At 50.0% G+C, this 18,667-nt stretch overlaps 1 protein-coding gene across 1 annotated transcript in view; it reads left to right on the forward strand.

Moving 5' to 3' along the window:
* Window positions 1-386: 386 nt before the first annotated feature.
* Window positions 387-18,667, forward strand: part of CORO1C (coronin 1C) — a 42,728-nt gene continuing 24,447 nt past the window's right edge. Inside the window, exons 1-2 of the mRNA XM_032705675.1 lie at window positions 387-487; window positions 18,445-18,644. Of these exons, the coding sequence (XP_032561566.1) occupies window positions 18,450-18,644 (195 nt within the window). The 5' untranslated portion in view covers window positions 387-487; window positions 18,445-18,449. The remainder of the gene's footprint in view (window positions 488-18,444; window positions 18,645-18,667) is intronic.

An 18,667-nucleotide genomic window follows, 5' to 3' on the forward strand; every position in this document is an offset into this window, starting at 1 on the left:
GGGGGACATGCCTGGTCCCTCAGGGATAACACGGCTGGTCCCTCAAGGATGACACGACCGGTCCCTGAGGGTGGGACATGCCTGGTCCCTCAGGGGGGACACGCCGGCCCCTCAGGAAGGACGTGACCTGCCCCTCACGGAGGTCCCCCAGGACCTCCCTTACCCTCCCTCCCCGCCGAGGGGCGGCGGGGCGGAGCCTGAGAGCGCGCGACCGCGCGTGGCGGCGATCGCCGTGTCGCCATTGGCCGGGCGGGCCGCCACTCATCCTGCTGCCCCGCCCCCCCGAGAGGCGGGAGCGGGCGGTGCCTGCGCGGAGGGGCCGTGTCCCGCAGGGGGCGTGGCCTCGACGGGGGCGTGTCCCCGCGGCCGCGCTGCCCCGCCCCGCCCCGCGGCTCTCAGTCGGGCGGCGGCGGCGGGCGGAGGAGGAGGCGGAGGCGGCGGCTCCGCCGGGCTGAGGAGCGGACGCGGGAGGCGGCTCGGCATCGCGGTGCGGCTCGGGGGCGGTCAGGGCGAGCGGGCGGGCGGCTCCGGGGAGGAGCGGCGCTGCGGCTCGGAGGGGGAGGGAGGGCGGCGCGGTGCCCGCGGGAGGGCGGCGGGCAGGGCGGGGGTCCGGCCGGGCGGGCCCTTCCCGCGCGGGGCCGGCGGGCGCTCCGTGAGGCGGCGGCCGCTGTCAGCTCGGGGCCCGCGGCGGGAGCGCCCTCCCCGCACCGCCCCTGCCCCGGCCGCTCCCCGCTCCCTCCTTATTAGGCAGCGGCGCGGGGTCGCCGCCGCATCCGCATCCGGCCGGGGCCACCGGGCAGGGCAAGCCCTGGGCGGGGCGGCGGCGCCGGGCGCTCCCGCCGCGCACCTGATGCCGCGGCGGGGACGGCGCTGGGGGGCTTTTGTTCCGCGCATTTGCCCTTGTTTGTTTGTTTGTTTGTTTTTCCCCCCCCTTCCCTTTCTTCCTCCCGGCGATGCAGCAGCCGCTCGGTGCCAGCGGCGTGTGCCGCCCCCGGAGCGCCCGTGCCCGCCGAGCACCGAGGCGGAGGACAAAAGATGAGCGCCCCGATGCGGGGTTAGTTTGGGGGTGTTTTCCGTAGGCTCTCGTGGAGCAGGTCCTGGTCACGCCGTTATTAGTGGTTCTTTCGAGGCTGTTCAGGAGATGCGCGGAGTCCCTGGGATGTGTGACATGTCATGGGATCGTCAGAGAATCCCGGAATGGTTTGGGTTGGAAAGGACCTTAACGAGCATCTCATCCCACCCCCCGCCGTGGGGGGCTTTGTTTTCCTGTGCAGGAAGCCACACTGTTTAACAGTGATATGCCAAAGATGGGATTTAAAGGTTAGTCCTCACCTGTGCTTTGTGAAATTCCCAGTCCCTCCACTCAAGGTACCCGGGAAGGTGCTGGATACACGGGAAGGTGTCCCAACACCACCACGCAGAGGTGCAGCTGTAGGACAGACAATGTGATGCTGCGACTGACTGACTGCACAGGAGATAGGTCTAAAAAAATATATGTATTTAAAAAAAAAAAAGGCAGTGAAAGCTGCCTGGAAACAAAACAGATTGATGCAGTTTTATGGTTGAGGATAAGTGATACACATTAGGGTTGGGGGGCTTTTTATAGCTGGAGTTGGTCTGAGCACATCTGTTCAGCCTGTTCATGGAGATGTGTGTGGGAGCAAGACCAAGGATGGTGGAAAAATAGGAGAGGGGCACTCTGAACGCACCAGGCTGGGGCTGATTTGTCATTTTTCTGCTGAATTTCCCCATTCTGGTTTAATTTTAGGCCAGGCTGTACCCAAATTACCCAGCACCACCCTCTCCCTCCGTGTTCCTCCACGAGCAGTTGCGTGAGGGAAGCTCTGGAGTGTGGGAAAATGGTGTGAATGGCACAGTGTGTCCTGGGAGAAGCGTGTGGGGATGTGGAGAAAGCAGCGGGTGTTTTGTGCGGGAGGCAGGACAGGGGATATTCCATTTTCATTTGAATAACAAGCCTTGAATCATCTTTTCTGCTCAGGGGGGAGAAAACAGATGGCTCTGCACTCCCCGAGACATTTCATTGCAGCTAATAGTGATGTTTGCTAAAGACTGTGTACACAAAGGTAGATCAAATATTGTTGTGGCACTGTGTGTTTATTTTGGCTAGATAGGGTTTTTTGTATTTTCAGTAGCCCCACTAAGACCTGACCCACTCAGGGAGCATTCGCTTGGTGTTTGCTTTAATCCAGCACTTCATAATAGTAATTTTTCAGTGGTCACTTGTAGCCTTTTATCCAGATTGCTTTAATCAGCATTTGTGTTCTCTGTTGGCATTGCTGTGTCTTCTCCCGAGCTGTCTTTTCAAACACCATCGGATTTTTTCAAGTGAAATCTTCATGCTTATTGCATCTGTCACTTCTGGGACTCACTCCAAGCGAAAGGCAGGGATTCAGTTTAATGGCAGTGAGGAGGAATGCGCAGAAGGGGGAAATATCAGCTTTTCCATGGGTGATGCAGCACAGGGCACTGGGCTCTGCCCTCGGTGGCTGCTCCATCCATCACATCCATGGCCAATATTGGACTTTACCGGCGGCTTCGTCACATGGCTCATTAAAGCACAGCGTTGTGCTATGATGGGAAGAGGATTTATGATGTTGGGTTTAATTTGGTGATCAATTCTGAGGAATATCACTCGAGTGCCAGCTTCCTATTTTGAAGACATGAGCAAAACACTTCCTGGCCTGGGTTTGCAGCTCGGTGAGGTCATCAGAGCACCACTCCCAGGGCCAGGAATGTCCTCTCGGGCAAGCTCACAGGCACATTTTCACTTGACTTTTAAAGTCTTGCTTTGTTTGTTTTGATTTTGCTTTACTGAGGCTTTTGTGATAATCTCAGCCCTTCTCTGAGGATGTGTTGGAACAGAAACTCACTGAGGATTTGAAGTGCCCCAGTTTAAGCCTTTACAGGGCATATGAACAAGAATTAAATGGCTCTGTTCTCTTCTAGCTCTTTCCCTGTGGTCTCCCCTGCTTAATATTTTTGGGCTGGTGTATTCTGGTGGTGAACTCTGAAATTAGTCTGATTAGAAACTGCTTAGAGCTTCAGTTTAGTCACCCTGGTCCGGGAGCCGTGTGTGAAAAGTCAGATTGTTGGTGGCTTTAGGCTGACAGGATGTGAACTGCTGGGGTTTTGTCACGTTATGCACAGTTGCAGGTGCTGGTGGGGTGAAAGCCAAGTCAAAACTGAGCAGAAAAAGGCTTGGCTTAGCTTAGCTGAGTGACTCAGGAAAGCAGCAGTGAAAGTCCGTTTTTCTGAATGTGTTGGATACACCAGTATGGTTGGGAATTGTTCACTGGCCCCTTTCTTTTTATCTGCTAATAGGATTGCTTTGTTCTGATTTTCCTCCTGTGAGTAACTCTACAAAAAATGGATTATTTGTTTCTTTTTGAGGTTATAATTGTTCAGCACGTGACTTTTTGTGGGGGTTTTATCATCTAAAGCCACATATAGACCTGTAAAATGCCAGTGTGACACTGAACTGCTTTTCAGAGCTGGTCCTTGGAGGAGCAAGCTGGAGAGGATTCTAAAATGGAATATACCAACCATTAGTTGTATCACCAGCCCCTAGTTGTGTATGTGCCTGCCTGGGTTTGTGTAGGGACTATAAATCCAGTCAGAATTAATGACTGGATGTGGATGGAGTGATGAAGTACCTATGAAGCAGAAGGTGACTGTTGGGCAAGTGGATAATTTTACCCCTCCCCTGTGTAATTTCTTATGTCAGTAAAACAGGGGTGATCCCTTGGAGCAAACAAACCTAACAAGTCACAAAGTGCTCCTGAAATGGAAGAAGATTTTGTGATGGGACATCCTAAAAGCTTTAAAATCCTGCTCTGTGGTTCAGGAACTTGACTGAGAAATAGTGAAAATTGTATCTGCTACTGCCTCCAAAGAGGCAAACCCATGGTTTTTGAAAGCTGCCAACCTTCTGATGTGCTCTTGGTGGATAGAAGGTGAATCAAGGATATCACCTCCTTGATTTGGAGGTGATAAAGTACAATGTGGGCTGTTGTACCGTTTCTCCTCTGTGCCTTTCTTTGCTGATGAATTTGGGGTAGAATCACCTGCATTGGAGAAAGGAGAATTTCTTCAGCATTATCATTTTGCTCCTTTGACGTCCTTGGCTTTGTCTCAGTCCACGTTTTGTTGGTGATAACAATAAATGATGTATAATGTGCTTTTTGCTCTGGGTGGGTAATGATGTCTGAGGTCTGGCTCTTGGGAGGGAAGTTCCAGTGAGTGACACTGAGCTGGGCCTCTCGGTCCAGCATAATTAGGTTTGTCTTGTTTTCCTTTTTAATAATTGAATTTGAAGGAGCAATGGAAATAAACCAGTGGTGGGATCTGACTTAAAGTGATTAAGGCTCAGCCTGGGTGTGCTGAGCTGAGCTCCCAGCTCTGCTTTGGAGTGTTGCTGAACTGTGCTTGAGGCCAAGTGTTCCCTGTAGGAAGGACCAGGGTTTCCCTGTGGTTTTCCAGATTTTGGCTGCCCATAACATCTCTGAATGAGAGTTCCTATGTAGGAACAAGCATATAGATAATAATTCTTAGCTGAATATGACAGCAGCCATTTCCACAGCTTTATAAAATATGTCTCAGCAGGATTCCCTAAAACTCCACGGGAATGATGTGCCTGAAACTACTGCTTGTTTGCATCCCTGTATGAACCTGGGCAGTGCATTGCACCTGCAGTTCCTGGGATAAGTAATCCCTGGAAAATGGATTTCAAATCACTCTGGTTTGAGTATTTAGAAATATGGGAACTTCCCCTCCCTCCCCCCCAGTTCTGCATATAGTTGCCATAGAGACAGTGTTCTGGAGCCATTGAAAATCCATTGTTTATCTTAAATAATTATATAAACCTGCTCTATTGAAACATCACATTTTGCAGTGCCCTGTTCCGTTGAAGTCTTCAATTCTATCAGGAACCGTTGTGACAGGACAAGGGGAAATGGGTTCAAACTGAAAGAGGGGAAATTTAGGTCACATTTTAGGAAGTAATTCTTCCCTGTGAGGGTGGTGAGGCCCTGGCACAGGTTGCCCAGAGAAGCTGTGGCTGCCTCATCCCTGGAAGTGTTCCAGGCCGGGTTGGATGAGGCTTGGAGCAATCTGGGATAGCGGAAGGTGTCCCAGCCCATGGCAGAGGGTGGAATTAGGTGATCTTTAAGGTCCCTTCCAACAATCTGATGGGGACTTGCCATCCTACAGTGCTGCAGATCTGGATCCTGGACAAACTGCTAATGGGTGTAATTAGCAGCAATAACAAATCCAGTCCATAGGAAGCACTGTGTCTCTTGGGAGCTGGGCAAACTGGCCATGCTGGGTAGATGATGGTAGGATAGGGAGGATTGTCATCAGCAAAGGCTCCATGCTGAGCACCACTCAGGGCTGGGATTGTCCCTGAAGTTGCCTTATTTTTTTTTTCATTTTTACTTAAAATACTTAAAAACCCTCATGGTGGTTTGTTGGTTCCTGCTGGAATCTTGAACCCCCAGCTGACTCATTTACTTGGCATTTTTCACCACACCTGTGTCAAACAAATTGGGATCCTTCTTTTCCACGTTGGGAATGTGAGGTTTCATGTTTTACTCAGGGTCTGGGGAATACTTGTAGCATGTACTACTAAGGGTAGTTGTTGTTTTACACATGCTTCAGATATTTGCCCCAGCACACATGGTGGGATGTGTGTGTGTGTAAATGGCCATTCTTACACCTTTTCAGCTCTTAATTTCTCACTTAATTCCCTTCTGCAGTACTTACATTAATTATACCATATCTTGCAGGTTGGAGTAAATGGGGACAAAACTGCCTTGTTCAGAACGGGAGGTGGATTAAATTCTTTCTGAGTTTTCAGTGATACTTTTTAAGGTTGATTTTAATTTTTGAATCTGCTGAGATCAATTTGCAAGGCAAGAAAAAAAATCCTGAGCCAGCTCAGGCAACCAAGAGTTGCCAGACATTCCTCTGCAATATATTCTGCTTTAGCACAGCCTGAAGTGTAGGCACAAAACTCTTCTAGCTGAGTGTTGCTGTGCCTCCAGCAGCTCTTTCCTGGCTGCTGCCAGGAAAATTGCTCCTCTCTGGAGCAGTTTTTTCAGTGTGGTGCTTTAAGGTGCTGCTGTTTTAAGGGTGGGAACCCCTGGGAAGGGTCAGGTTATCTCTCTACTCTACTTTGCTCCCTGATGTTTCTTTTGGGGGGTAAAGGTTATCTTTTTATTCTTTATATTTTGTGCTTTGCCACATCGATCTTCTGCTCTGCTGGAGGAATTCTGAAGGGCTTGGAAAGCTCACAGAAAAACCAGCTGGGGCTTATCTGGGTGGAATTGTGCCTGTTGATTTGGCCGGGCTCCTCCAGAGCTGCTGTAAATGCCACAGGGATTCCCAAGGGGCTGGAGGTGTGGGTTGCACGTGCAGCAGCGTGACTGCCAAGCCAACAGGTAAGTAAAGCTTAAAGGTCATCAGGCACAGGCTGGAATTCTTCACACCCCTTGCTGGGAACCGGTTCTCCAGCTGAGAGCAGCTGCAGGTCCAAGAATTCCCCAAGGAATCTGCCTTTGCCCAGAGTGTGTTGGGATGGGTGTGATTCTCCCTGTCAGGGAGGCAGGGACATGGAACTGTGCCATGGAGGTGTCAGGGACAGTAATACCCTCATCCCTGGCAGAGGGGGTAGGAAGAGGTGTCAGGGACAGTGGTGGCCCTCATCCCTGGCAGAGGGGGTAGGAAGATGTTTTTCCTTTTTGGATCTGAAATCTTTCTTCATAGCACAGCAGAAATGTTTATTAAAGCTCGTCAACAGACTAAATACACTTTCCTGAGATAATTTTTGTTTCCTTGCCTGTCCAGATTGGTGAGAAAGGAGCTTTGTGTTGCATTCATGGTTTGACAGCAGGTGGGTGCCAGGGACAGCAGCCTCGGCCCACGACAGATCAGCGACAAGGAACATCTGTAGGACAGAGGAAATGTGTTTGAACTTGGAAGCCTTTGCTGAAACAGATGTTTGAGGGGCTGTAATTGGTACCACGAGATAGGGATTTAAAATCAAGTGAGCAGATTGAACTATCTGGATTTGAGTTTCAGCCTCCTCCGGTCCCTTCCTCCCTCCCCCAGCCCTGATTTCAAATTGCACGTTACGGAAACGGGACAGAATGACAATGGTGCTCTTGGAATTATAGGCTGCTTGGCCAGAAGAGCTGGCAGGACAGCAAATGGAAATGTGGAGGAACACATGCCAGCTCCAACTGGGAGAACTGAGATTCATTTTGCAGCTTGTTTGTACTGCATTAAAACCCGAGATGTTTGCGTTGTCCTGCCCGAACTCCCACGTTCCGTGGGAGGATATTGTCCTGTCTTTGACAATTAACCGTTGTTGGGTGCATTTGGAGAACACCAAAAGCAGTTCAGTGGGTGCCTCACCTGTTGGGTGGGTGGTGAGAAGTGGAGGTCACTCTGACTGGATCAAGTGTGTTTTTTTTTTAGGAGGTGATAACCAAGCTCATTGTTGCTTTTTGGAGTTGAGTGTCTCCATTTAAAGTTCCAGTGTGATGGACCACGCTGGTGTGTGCTGGACAGTGCTGGTCTGTGCTGTACCTCCAGCCTACCTGGGATGTTCTCCGGGTCTCCAGCCCATCCCATTTGCCGTTACAGGACTGGGAGCACACTCCAGACAGCACCACACTGATGTGTGGCTGCACTTGGCCATCCTGCTCCTCCCAGGTCACATTCCCAAGGCAGCATCGGCTTCTCCGCAGGCTCCGGGCAGGCCTGGGGCTGTGCTGGGTCCAGCAGCCCAGTGGAGCCGCTGTGGTCAGGCTGGGCCATGTGGAGAATGTGCCTCCTCGCCTGGTCAGTCTGACTCACTCTTGGCTGGGCTGGTTGGGAGCCTTGGTTGTGCTGATCTGTTGTTTCTGCTTTATTTTGGAGTTGGGAGGAATTCGTGTCCCAACCAACTTAGTGTTCAGAGCTGAGGGCTCTGCAGGTTGTGGTGGCTCCTGGGCTGCAGCTCTGCAGGAACTGAGACCTGCAACTGTCTATCTCCTTATTTATCTCCTTAAAAAAACTTTATAGTTTCTTCCTGTGGATATCATGGCATGTTGTAATCGAGGAATAGAAACCAGCTTGTTAACTCCTCTGGAGATGAGGCTGGAGCCCCTCTTCTCTGGAGCCAGGCTGAGAGAGCTGGGAGTGTTCACCTGGAGAAGAGAAGGCTCCAGGGAGACCTTAGAGCCCCTTCCAGTGCCTAAAGGGGCTCCAGGAGAGCTGGAGAGGGACTTTGGACAAGGGATGGAGTGACAGGACAAAATGGAATGGCTTCCCATTGCCAGAGGGCAGGGTTGGATGGGATACTGAGGAGGAATTCTTCCCTGTGAGGGTGGTGAGGCCCTGGCACAGGGTGCCCAGAGAAGCTGTGGCTGCCCCATCCCTGGAGGTGTCCAAGGCCAGGCTGGACGGGGCTTGGAGCAACTTGGGCTTGTGGAAGGTGTCCCTGCCCATGGCAGGGGGTGGAATGAGCTGAGCTTTAGTGTTCCTTCTAACCCAAACCATTCTGGGATTTCTAATTTTAACAAGTCTTTTTGTCATTTTTTAAGGAATGATCCAATTCACTGCCTCTCCTCACTTAGAGTGTCATGTTTCCAGCAATGTCTTAAAACCACTGGATTTAACAGGACATGTTCTTACCTTAGAAAATATCATGTTAATCAAATCCCCTCATGTCTGCACCTCTTCTTGACTTCAGCAGAATGGGGAATCCTGCAGGTCTTATTCTTTCCATCCTTAGGTCCCAGCACCTGTCTGCTTAAATTCTGCTTAAATTCAGCATCAGAGAGGACAGACACATCTTGTATCAGGGGCTGAGTTCCAGGTCTAGTGGCCACTGCTGAGCTCCTCTGTCACACACATAAAGATTTATGTTTGCCAATTATTTCAGATAATCAAGTTGAAAATACACTTGTTTTCTGCCATGAGCACTCTGTTAGAAAAAAGTGCTTCGTTAGCTGGGAAGGGTAGGATCTGCTGGTGATTGGTGAGAAATTAATGAAACTATGGTGGGGAAAAGCTCTTTCTCCGTTCATAACCACCATCCTTTGCCCCAAACCAGATTTTAAGAAAAAGAGAAGCTTGTGATGTATCTCAGGATCTGGAAGAAACTTGCACATAACCTTCAAGAGAGGAGAATTCAGTGGATCAGGGTGGCAGCTCTGAGCACATTGATACTTCCCTGGTAGCCCTGATAAGAGAACTAGGTCAGTGCTGGGGAGAAGCATTTTATCACCTCCTTCCCTCAGCTGGAATCCTGGCGCTGGGAGGGCCCTGCTGGCTCCCAGCTCTGCACAGCAAGGCCCTGCTCTCTCCCTCGTGTTTCCCTCGGGCCCTGGGGTGGGCTGAGCCCTGTTTTTCCCTCCCCATGGCAGGTGCTGCTCACACTGGGGGTGATCAGCTGGTCCCGGGGTGTCAGCAGCACCCACGGGGTTGGTGTGATGTCTGTGGCTGCAGTTCACAGGGCTCTGTTCAGCCCTGGGAGGATTCACTCTGTCTCTTGGCAGTGGATGAGGATACAGTGTGCAGAGAAGCTTCTCTGGTGTTTATGCCAGTGGAGAAAGCAGAGGAGAAGGAAGGTTTTTTTGGAGGGGAGCATGTGAAAGGCCACGGCCTTCTGTGGTCAGCTCCTGGAACAGCGGTGCCTGAGGTGGGAGTGTGGAGGAGGCTTCCCTTTCCTTATCCAGTAAAGCTTGTGTGGTGTCCAACAACTGTCTCTGCTGGCAGCAAAAGTGGAGCTGAAATGCAGAGATTCCAGAATCCCAGAATGGTTTGGGTGGGAAGGGACCTTAAAGCTCATCTCGTTCCACCCCCTGCCATGGGCAGGGACACCTTCCACACTTCAAGCCCTGTCCAATCTGGCCCTAAATGCACTGAAGCACCTGTTTAATCCCTGTATTCTGTACATTACTTGCCTTTATGAGATTTTGTCCTGAGTTTCAATCCTTTTTTTTTTTTTATCTCCACTTTGCTCTCCTTCCTTCTCTTCTCATTTTACTAACCTTTTTTTACCCAGCCTGTGCTAAATTACCATCATCCCAACATTCCCCATCATCTCTGAGGTTGGGGCAACTTTAGTGCCAGCTGACAGAAGATGCTATGAAAGAAATAAACTCAAAAGAGGGGGGTTGTTTGGAGGCTGCTGGGAGAATTCCCATTCCTGCTTCTCAGCTGCCTCAGGTCCAGGATTTGGGTAACTGCTGCAGTGTTTCCCTTTGCTGGTTGCCCATCCCACTGTGGCTCCTGATAAGTTATTTTGTGTAATGATTTTTGTGTGCATTCATTGCTCTGGCTTTATGGTAGATGACACAGATTAAATGAAGCCAGACAACTCTCTCAGTTCGGGGTAATGACTTTCCACTGCGGCGTCCTTTTGTCACTGGAAATTATGATAAATGATGTAATGGTGGATGGAGAGATACAGCTCCAAAGTGGTGGGAGTGGAGAGATCAGCACAAATTGGTTTGGCTTGGAAGGGACCTTAAAGCTCATCTTGTTCCACCCCCTGCCATGGGCAGGGACACCTTCCACTAGAGCAGGTGATTCCTCAAGAAAATGAATTGTACACCTGGAAATCTTGAAGGGAAAATAGCCACAGTGTGGAAGGAGTGAGATGAGCACACAGGTGAACCCTCAGGAAATAACACATCCCTCTGGGTGATCCCTGGGAGATCTGAGCTTTACAGGTGGCTTCTGACTCAGAGTTCTTCATATTCTAAAGGTTTTCATACAATCATTTGAGGTTCCAGCTAAAACCAGAATCATATCAAGTGTTTCACAGGTTACAGCCAACACCTTGTGCTTCTTCCAGAACAGAAATTTCAGCTTATTTAAAGTTTGGGTTGTGTTACATTTTTGAATGTGCTGGGCTCCCCAGTTGAGATATAATCAAATTCCCTGGTAGTTTGTGGTTTAGGTTCCCATCCCAAAATAGAATCTTGCCAGTGGTGGAACAGCTGGAAATTTCAGTATTAAGTTCATATTCCAGCTTTTTGTCTTTAAAATGAAGTGAAATCAGATGGCAGTGTCTTGCTCAACCTGGATTCAAGTAACCAAAGACTGGGAATAATCTGTGCACAAATATGATGTGTTTTGAAATTTGGACCATCTGTAATAGTGTTCACCTTTGGTTTGGACAACTCTGAAAACAACAGTTCTGTCAGAACTGGACTGAAAATGGAGTGACTGGAAAAGGGATGCATGGAGGGAACATCATTGTGTTTAAAAGGAGAGGGACTGTATCAAGGTATTTGTGGCTGTTCCCTTTTTCTGCTGGAGGTTTCCTGTGAAGTCCTGGGGTGAGGTGAGGTGAAGTTTTGGTGGTCCTGTGATACATTTTTTTCTCCCACTTCCTCCCTTGCCCAAGTCTTGCAGGACTTCATCTCACAAGACTGAATCCTTTGATTGCTTGGATACTTGGAGAGGGAGATGAAGTTGTACAAGAACATAGAGTGACAGGACAAGGGGGAATGGGTTCAAAGTGAGATAGTAGGTTTAGATTGGATATCAGGAAGGAATTCTTCCCTGTGAGGGTGGTGAGGCCCTGGCACATGCCCACATCCATGCCCACATCCATGTCCCGGTGCCCAGCGTGCCGTGCACGCGCCTGAGTCACCAGGAACCAGGGAGCTTGCACAACCTGGAGTTGAGAAATGCCAGAAGTGAGGGATTAGGAAATAACCTGATGGTGTTTGTTCCCCTTTTCCCAGGCAGTGGGGTGCAGCTGTTGGCTCAGCCCCTGCTCCCTTGGCCACATAGCCGTGGTGAGGTGGAATTGTCCTCACTGTGAGGAGCAGGAAGCACAGTGGGATTGTGGTCTCTCTCAGACTTAAAAACCTCTGAGTGCCTCTGTCCCCTCTGCCATATGTGGCTCTGTACCTTATCTTCCATGTGATGTTCAGAGTGCTCTGAAGGGTGAATTGCCACATTCCTTGTGGGCTTTTCTCCAGTGCTTATCTCCTGATGTCCAACTGCTCCACAGAGGTGGCGCAGCCCTGCTGGGAGGGAGGGTGTTCTCTCCATGCTGGGGGCAGGCTGGAACACCCATGGGCTGGTTATTGGCTTAGGATTGGAACATACTTCCTTTTTTTTTTTTTTTTTTTTTTATAAAACCAGCTCTGAGCACTCATTGCTTTCGCAGATGAGACCCAAGTGTCTCAGGTCTTCCTGAACACCTGGGCTTGGGTTGCATGGATGGGATTTGAGAATCCTCTGGGCTTCCCCATCAGGAACCCATGGCCTGGGCAGTCCCATGTTATAGTTCCACCAGTGGGACCAGCCCCTGTCCCTGCTGACCCCATCCATCCCATAGCACCATTCAAACCTGGTGCTGGTGCATTGTCTATAGATCCATTGAATTATTTAGGTTGGAAAACACTTTTAAGATCATCAAGTCCAACCATTAACCTCTTGATTTTAATTTTTTTTTAATCTGCTTCTTGTTTGTTAATAGTTGAGACTGTACCTTTATTCCCAAGCTCTTCAGCAAGGCTCTGACTGTGAATTTGGGGATTCACCAAGAGCTGCAACTTGACATTTTCCACTTAAGGAAGAGCCTTTCCAGTCCATAGTACCAGCCTTTTATAAATGCTGTCCTCCCTATCCACTGGATTTGTGTTCTCACCCCCCCCTTAACTGTAGCCTCAGGCTGCCTGTGACTTCAACTGGCCTTTTATTTCCAATGTCTCCCTTTCCAGAAGGGATCCCAGTCACACGGGCTGAGCAGGATTTTGCCATTAGTGGGGGGTTTTCCTGTCAGTGTTCCCTAGCAGGATGCATTTCCTCTTGCATAAGCAGCCTGAAAACCCTCCGAAGCCACAGAAATCCATCTGTTGGATTCTTGAGACAGATAAATCCTTTATAAACAGGAAAATGGGCAAACTCATGGTAACTCTTGTGACACATCATGATGGGAGATCAGAAAGTAGTGGAATGAAAAGTCTCCCTGTGCGAGCGCGGCCGCCGGAATCCTGCCTTTCTGAGGGCCTTTGAAATGCTGACACAAGGGCTGGGCTGGACAGCAGGCACAGACTGGGAGATGAACTCCAGTGTGTGGCAAAATTCAGCTAGAAGTCACTTGACATTTTAGGGAAAGAAGAGTTTTGAGGGCTCGCTCCTCTGTCCCCACCAAGATTCCGTGTGTGGCTGAGCGGGATCCAGGAGATCAGCCGCCGTAGATCTGTCAGCACTTCTATTGTCGTGGTCTTTGCAGGGTGTCCAACGCTTCTGTTTTAATTTTGCTGAGGGTTGTAACTCTGGCAAAATTTAAACGCCTTTCAGCTCCCAGTTGGGAGGTTTTAAATCCTCCGAAGTTGTGCTTTACCACCTCCCCCCTAAATATTTTCTGTCCAGCAAGTGTGTGCAGATCGTTCCAGCTCTTCGGCCAAGGTCTAACAGCACAATGATCTAATTAACTTCCTTTTTTAAGTCTTGCTCCAAGTCCACTTCCTAGTGGTAAAACCCCAGCATAGCCCTGTTAGCCATGGATGTGTTTTCTTGCCAGCTCTGGTATTTACAAAATCACTTCCCAAGGCTCCCTGAACTGCCCAGGTCATCCTGTCACATGGCTGGTAGAGCCTGAATCAGTCTTTCCTTGTGGTGAATCATCTCAGGTGTTGGTATGTCTCCTGATAATCCTAAAAGTGGCACCAAAAAAAGACATGGACCTCTTAGAGCAGGTCCAGAGGAGACCATGGAGATTCTCCAAGGGCTGGAGCCCCTCTGCCGTGGAGCCAGGCTGGGAGAGCTGGGGGTGTTCACCTGGAGAAGAGAAGGCTCCAGGAAGACCTTAGAGCTCGTTCCAGGGCCTAAAGGGGCTCCAAGAGAGCTGGAGAAGGACTTTGGACAAGGGATGGAGTGACAGTACAAGGGGGGAATGGCTTTAAGCTGGAAGAGGGTAGGTTTAGATTGGATACTGGGAAGGAATTCTTGGCTGTGAGGGTGGTGAGGCCCTGGCACAGGCTGCCCAGAGAAGCTGTGGCTGCCCCACCCCTGCAAGTGTCCAAGGCCGGGTTGGACAGGGCTTGGAGCAACCTGGTCTAGTGGAAGGTGTCCCTGCCCATGGCAGGAGATGAGATGAGCTCTAAGGTCCCTTCCAAGCCAAACCATTCCATGAATTGGCCAGGTTGGAGCTCCTTCCTGTCTGGACACTGCACGTGGCTCTGCTGAGAGAACCTGTGGCAACCAAACTGAGCTGTGGATTTGCTTACAGATGGAGAAGGAGGAGGGGGGATCCTTTGCACTGTGGTACTGAAAAACAACTAAGGAGACTGAATGCTCTTCATGTTTAAGGAGAGTCTGCGGTGGGGAGACGACTCTTTTTGGGTGCTCAGCTCAAGCTCCCCCTGTTTTGTTTTTCACCTGCTCTCTCTGGTGCTCTCAAGGATCTGCAGTCGCTGCTCTTTATAACCACAGCCTGCACATTCCCCCCCTCCTTCTCCTTGGAGAGCAGCCAGATCAAAATGGCTGTGATCCAACGCCAAGAATCACTCCCTTTGCTATGGAAATGAGGACTTGGAGGCTGCTCACCATGTGTTCAGCAGAGTTCCTGCTAAGGATGACGAGCTGTAGGTGGGGAAGAGGGCAGCGAAGGTGTGTTCCAACAGATCCCTTTGGAACAAATCAGGGTATTTTTGGATGCATCTGAACTCTTTGCATTTTTTGAAAGTCATTTATAGAAAACCAAATGATTACCCTTCTCATCACACGGCAAAAATGAGGGAAATAAAGTAGTAGGATTTCACCACAGGACAAAGGAAGTTTCTCTTCCATGAAGGTGGAAGGGGTGGCAGATCCCCCAGTACCTGATATTTGAAATAACCATTTTTTTAGTGGTGTTCTGGTATTGATCAAGAGAAGAAAAAGTATAATCATAACTATCCTATCTGAATTCCCAGCATCAGAGCAGAGAAGTTCCCAAACCCCATGCTCTGTGGGATGGTGGCACTGGGCAATTTGCTGCCTGTTGGCTCAGCACGGCGAGTTCAAACCATCACTTTACCTTCTTCTCAACAAGCTGATTTTAATCTTGTTGCACAGCAGGGTGGGAACGTTGCCATGAAAATCCACTGTGCACCAGGCAGGGGACTTTTCCCTGCCATGAAAATCCATGTGCACCAAGCCAGGGGACTTTTCCCTGCTCCTGGATGAGTCGTGCCGGCGGATGCTGGGTAGGATTTGCTGCAAGGTGGGACAGGGCTGAGCTGGGTGCTGTTGTGGCATGTTGGGCTTTGGAGAACATCCCAATGTCTTCAGGGTGGCCTAGTGTCACCTGGAGTGGTGGAAGGGAGGGAGGAAGGGGGTGATGAGGGTGATGCTGCTCTTGCGTGGTGTACCCTGCAGGACCTGGCAGGGTCAAAGCCATGAGTGCTGAGCCCTCCCAGCTCTGGGAGGAGCCCTTGGGGTGGAAGTGTCTGACAGGTCTGGGATGAGTCGACACAAATTAGTAATTGGGTGTGGAACTGCATTTTTTTATGATATATCTTATTGAACTTCGGAAGTTCAGCGTGTTTCGTGTCTTTTGGGCATCTTTGAGTTGAAATTCACCTTTTCTTTGGGCATGATTCTGTGAGGCTGGGACTGTGCTGGAAGTATCCAAGGCCAGGTTGGGCAGGGCTTGGAGCAGCCTGGTCTAGTGGAAGGTGTCCTGCAGAGTGGACATCCTGTTCCACCCCTGGCAGGGGGTGGAGCAGGATGGGCTTTAAGGTCCCTCCAACCCAACCCATTCCATGATTTTATTTTGTGCTCTTACCTTCTGGCTGGAGCTGGAGAGCAGCTCCTGGTTTGTGACTTCCCATTGCACTCCGGTGTTCCAGGGTGTGTCCAGCACGGAACAGGCCTTGTGCTGTAAGGGAAACACTTGGCAGAAGGTGTGTTATGCAATTCCATTAACTGATGAGAAGCACAGAGGAAGCCCAAGTTTATCTATAATATGATAGAAATCCCTAATAATTTCCATATAGCTTTTTTACATAGACATCTTAAACACCCCGGTTATTTACAGAATTTTGCTTTTAAAACAACACCTGTTTTTTCTTAGACATTTTTAATTGCCCTTAAAATATCAGTAGATAAGTATAGAAGAGGTACCATGAGAAAGGCAGTGGGGAGTACCCACCACTGGGAATGACCCTGGAGCCCGTGGCTCTGTCTCACCAGCTCATGGGACTCAGGTCATTGGTGGCTCAAAGCCATCACCAGCCATGTGGCCTCCACCCCACACACCTGGGGACAGGTGTCTCCATTGCAAAAATGACCCCCAAATCAGTGCGTTTATTACCTGTGTGCAGAGAAGCTCAGTTGTTTGGAGCACGGTGCCCGTAATGCCACGGCCATGGGGTCAATCCCTGCTCCATCCCCAGATGGACCATTCATTTAAGGGTTGGACTCAGTGGTCCTTGGGGGTCCCTTCCAACTCAGAACATTCTGTGAGAGCTGTTTTTCCCTGAGCTGGTTCCTGCTGTGACCCGTGGTGTGAGCTGGGCACACTGCTGGCTCCAGTGGCACTGGATCCATATCCCAGCAGCTGCCCCACCCGGAGATGGAGTCTCTGTGGAGGTGGCCAGTGCCAGATCCCAAATGTGATCTGGTGGAGAACAAATCCTCTGCTTATTTTCCCTTATCTCTGTGGAGCTGGAGTGTCTCTCCCGAGCTGTCTGTTCCCTTAATTGGAACATTCTTCTCCTCTTCAGACACATTATGGGCTGTGCATTTCCCGGCTCTGATGAGCATTTCCCTCCAGTTATTCTGCTTTTTGTCGCTGTTAATTTTTTATTTAACCTCCCAGACTACAAAACAGCCATCAACGTTCCTGCAAAGCTTTGCAGTCACAGACAGCCCTACAAGCTTTAATCACGTTTGCAGGAGACAGGCTGTGCACAGCGAGTCAGGATGGAGCCACATTCCCAGTCTCTCACTCTGGAGCATCACTGCTGGAGCAAGGAGCTCCATGAGCAGAGCAGTTTTTCCCATCCTCTCCATGTGCTTGGGGACCTTCTGGGAGGCAAGATAGGAGGTGGACTCTACTTATTTTTATTCCCCACCCCCCCTTTTTTTTTTTTTGCTTTCCCTGGAGACTGGGACAGAAATATTTTTCCCATATGTAAAAGCAAGATGCTGTATGGAGGCTCCTCCTCTGCCAGCACGGATTGAAGGGGAAAATCTTGGAAAGCTGGGAAAAGCCCTTCCCAGATGTGAGGGCTCCATAGGTTGCAGTGTGATCCAAGGATGGTGTTGTGCCCGAGTCTTCTTCCAGGTCTCAGGTGCTGGAATTTTCCACACCAATCCCTCTCCCTCTATTTTAACTTCAGCATTCTTGAAAATAATTTTTCTCAAGAAATGCTGCAGACACACCAAGTTAATTGGAGTCATTAACTTGTTTCCATTACTCCTTTCTGCCTAGGAAATGCATTTTATGGTTTTTTAGGGAGATTTTGGAGTTAGAAGAAAGAACTGGGAGCTGGGGAACATGTGGAACCACTTCACAGGAACACTGGATTTTGGGAGCTTGCATTTTTATTTACATCTTCTGGCCCCTGTCTGACTTGAAAGTAAACAAGTTCAATCCAAGACTAGATTTATCCCTGAAAATATGTGGAGACTTGTCTAAAAACTGCTTTTAGGATTAGGAACTTCCTTTCCTGCAGTCAGAGAGTACATTTACAAGGGGAAAATTGATGCTTAACTGGCAAAACCCCCTTGGAAATGCAGTTTGGTTGGGTTTGGTACAAAATAACCTGAACTTTCAGTTAAAAAAAGGAAAAGGCAAAACTGGCTGAGGATTTGGCAGGTCTAAAGCAAGGTAGAGGATCCCTGCAAGTGTCCAAGGCCAGGTTAGATGGGACTTGGAGCAACCTGGGCTAGTGGAAGGTGTCCCTGCCCATGGCAGGAGTGGGACTGGATGAGCTTTAAGGTCTTTGGTATCAGGATGGTTCCAGACTCTTTCCAGTGGTATTCAATGACAGGACAAGGAGCAAAGGCCATAAACTAAACCACAAGGAATTCCACCTCAATACGAGGGAGAACTTTTTTCCATGGAGGTGGCAGAGCCCTGGAACAGCTGCCTGGGGAGGGCATGGAGTCTCCCTCTCTGGAGACATTCCAAACCCATCTGGACATGTTCCCGTGTCACCTGCTCTGAGTCACCCTGCCTGGACAGGGGGGTTGGACTGGATGATCTCCTTCCAACCTTAACAATTCTGTGGTTCTGCCCCTTCCAACCCAAACCATTCCATAATTCTCCGAACGGTGAGTGAAGCCGCGTTTCCGCGCTGCTGGAAGCGCAGCAATGGACCTGGTGACAGCATCCCGTGGTGGCCCTTGGCCAGGCATCTCCTGGGCAAGCAAGAGGTCCTGCCCCTGTGACTGATGTCCCTTTTCCATGCCCCGCAGACACCATGAGGCGAGTGGTACGACAGAGCAAATTCCGGCACGTGTTCGGCCAGGCCGTGAAGAACGACCAGTGCTACGACGACATCCGCGTGTCCCGGGTCACCTGGGACAGCTCCTTCTGTGCAGTCAACCCCCGCTTCGTGGCCATCATCGTCGATGCCAGCGGCGGGGGAGCCTTCCTGGTGCTGCCTCTGCACAAGGTAAGTGCTTTTGGAGCCTCTGG

Source organism: Chiroxiphia lanceolata, chromosome 18 (assembly GCF_009829145.1).
Source record: "Chiroxiphia lanceolata isolate bChiLan1 chromosome 18, bChiLan1.pri, whole genome shotgun sequence".
In the NCBI taxonomy this organism is placed as follows: Eukaryota; Metazoa; Chordata; class Aves; order Passeriformes; family Pipridae; genus Chiroxiphia; species Chiroxiphia lanceolata.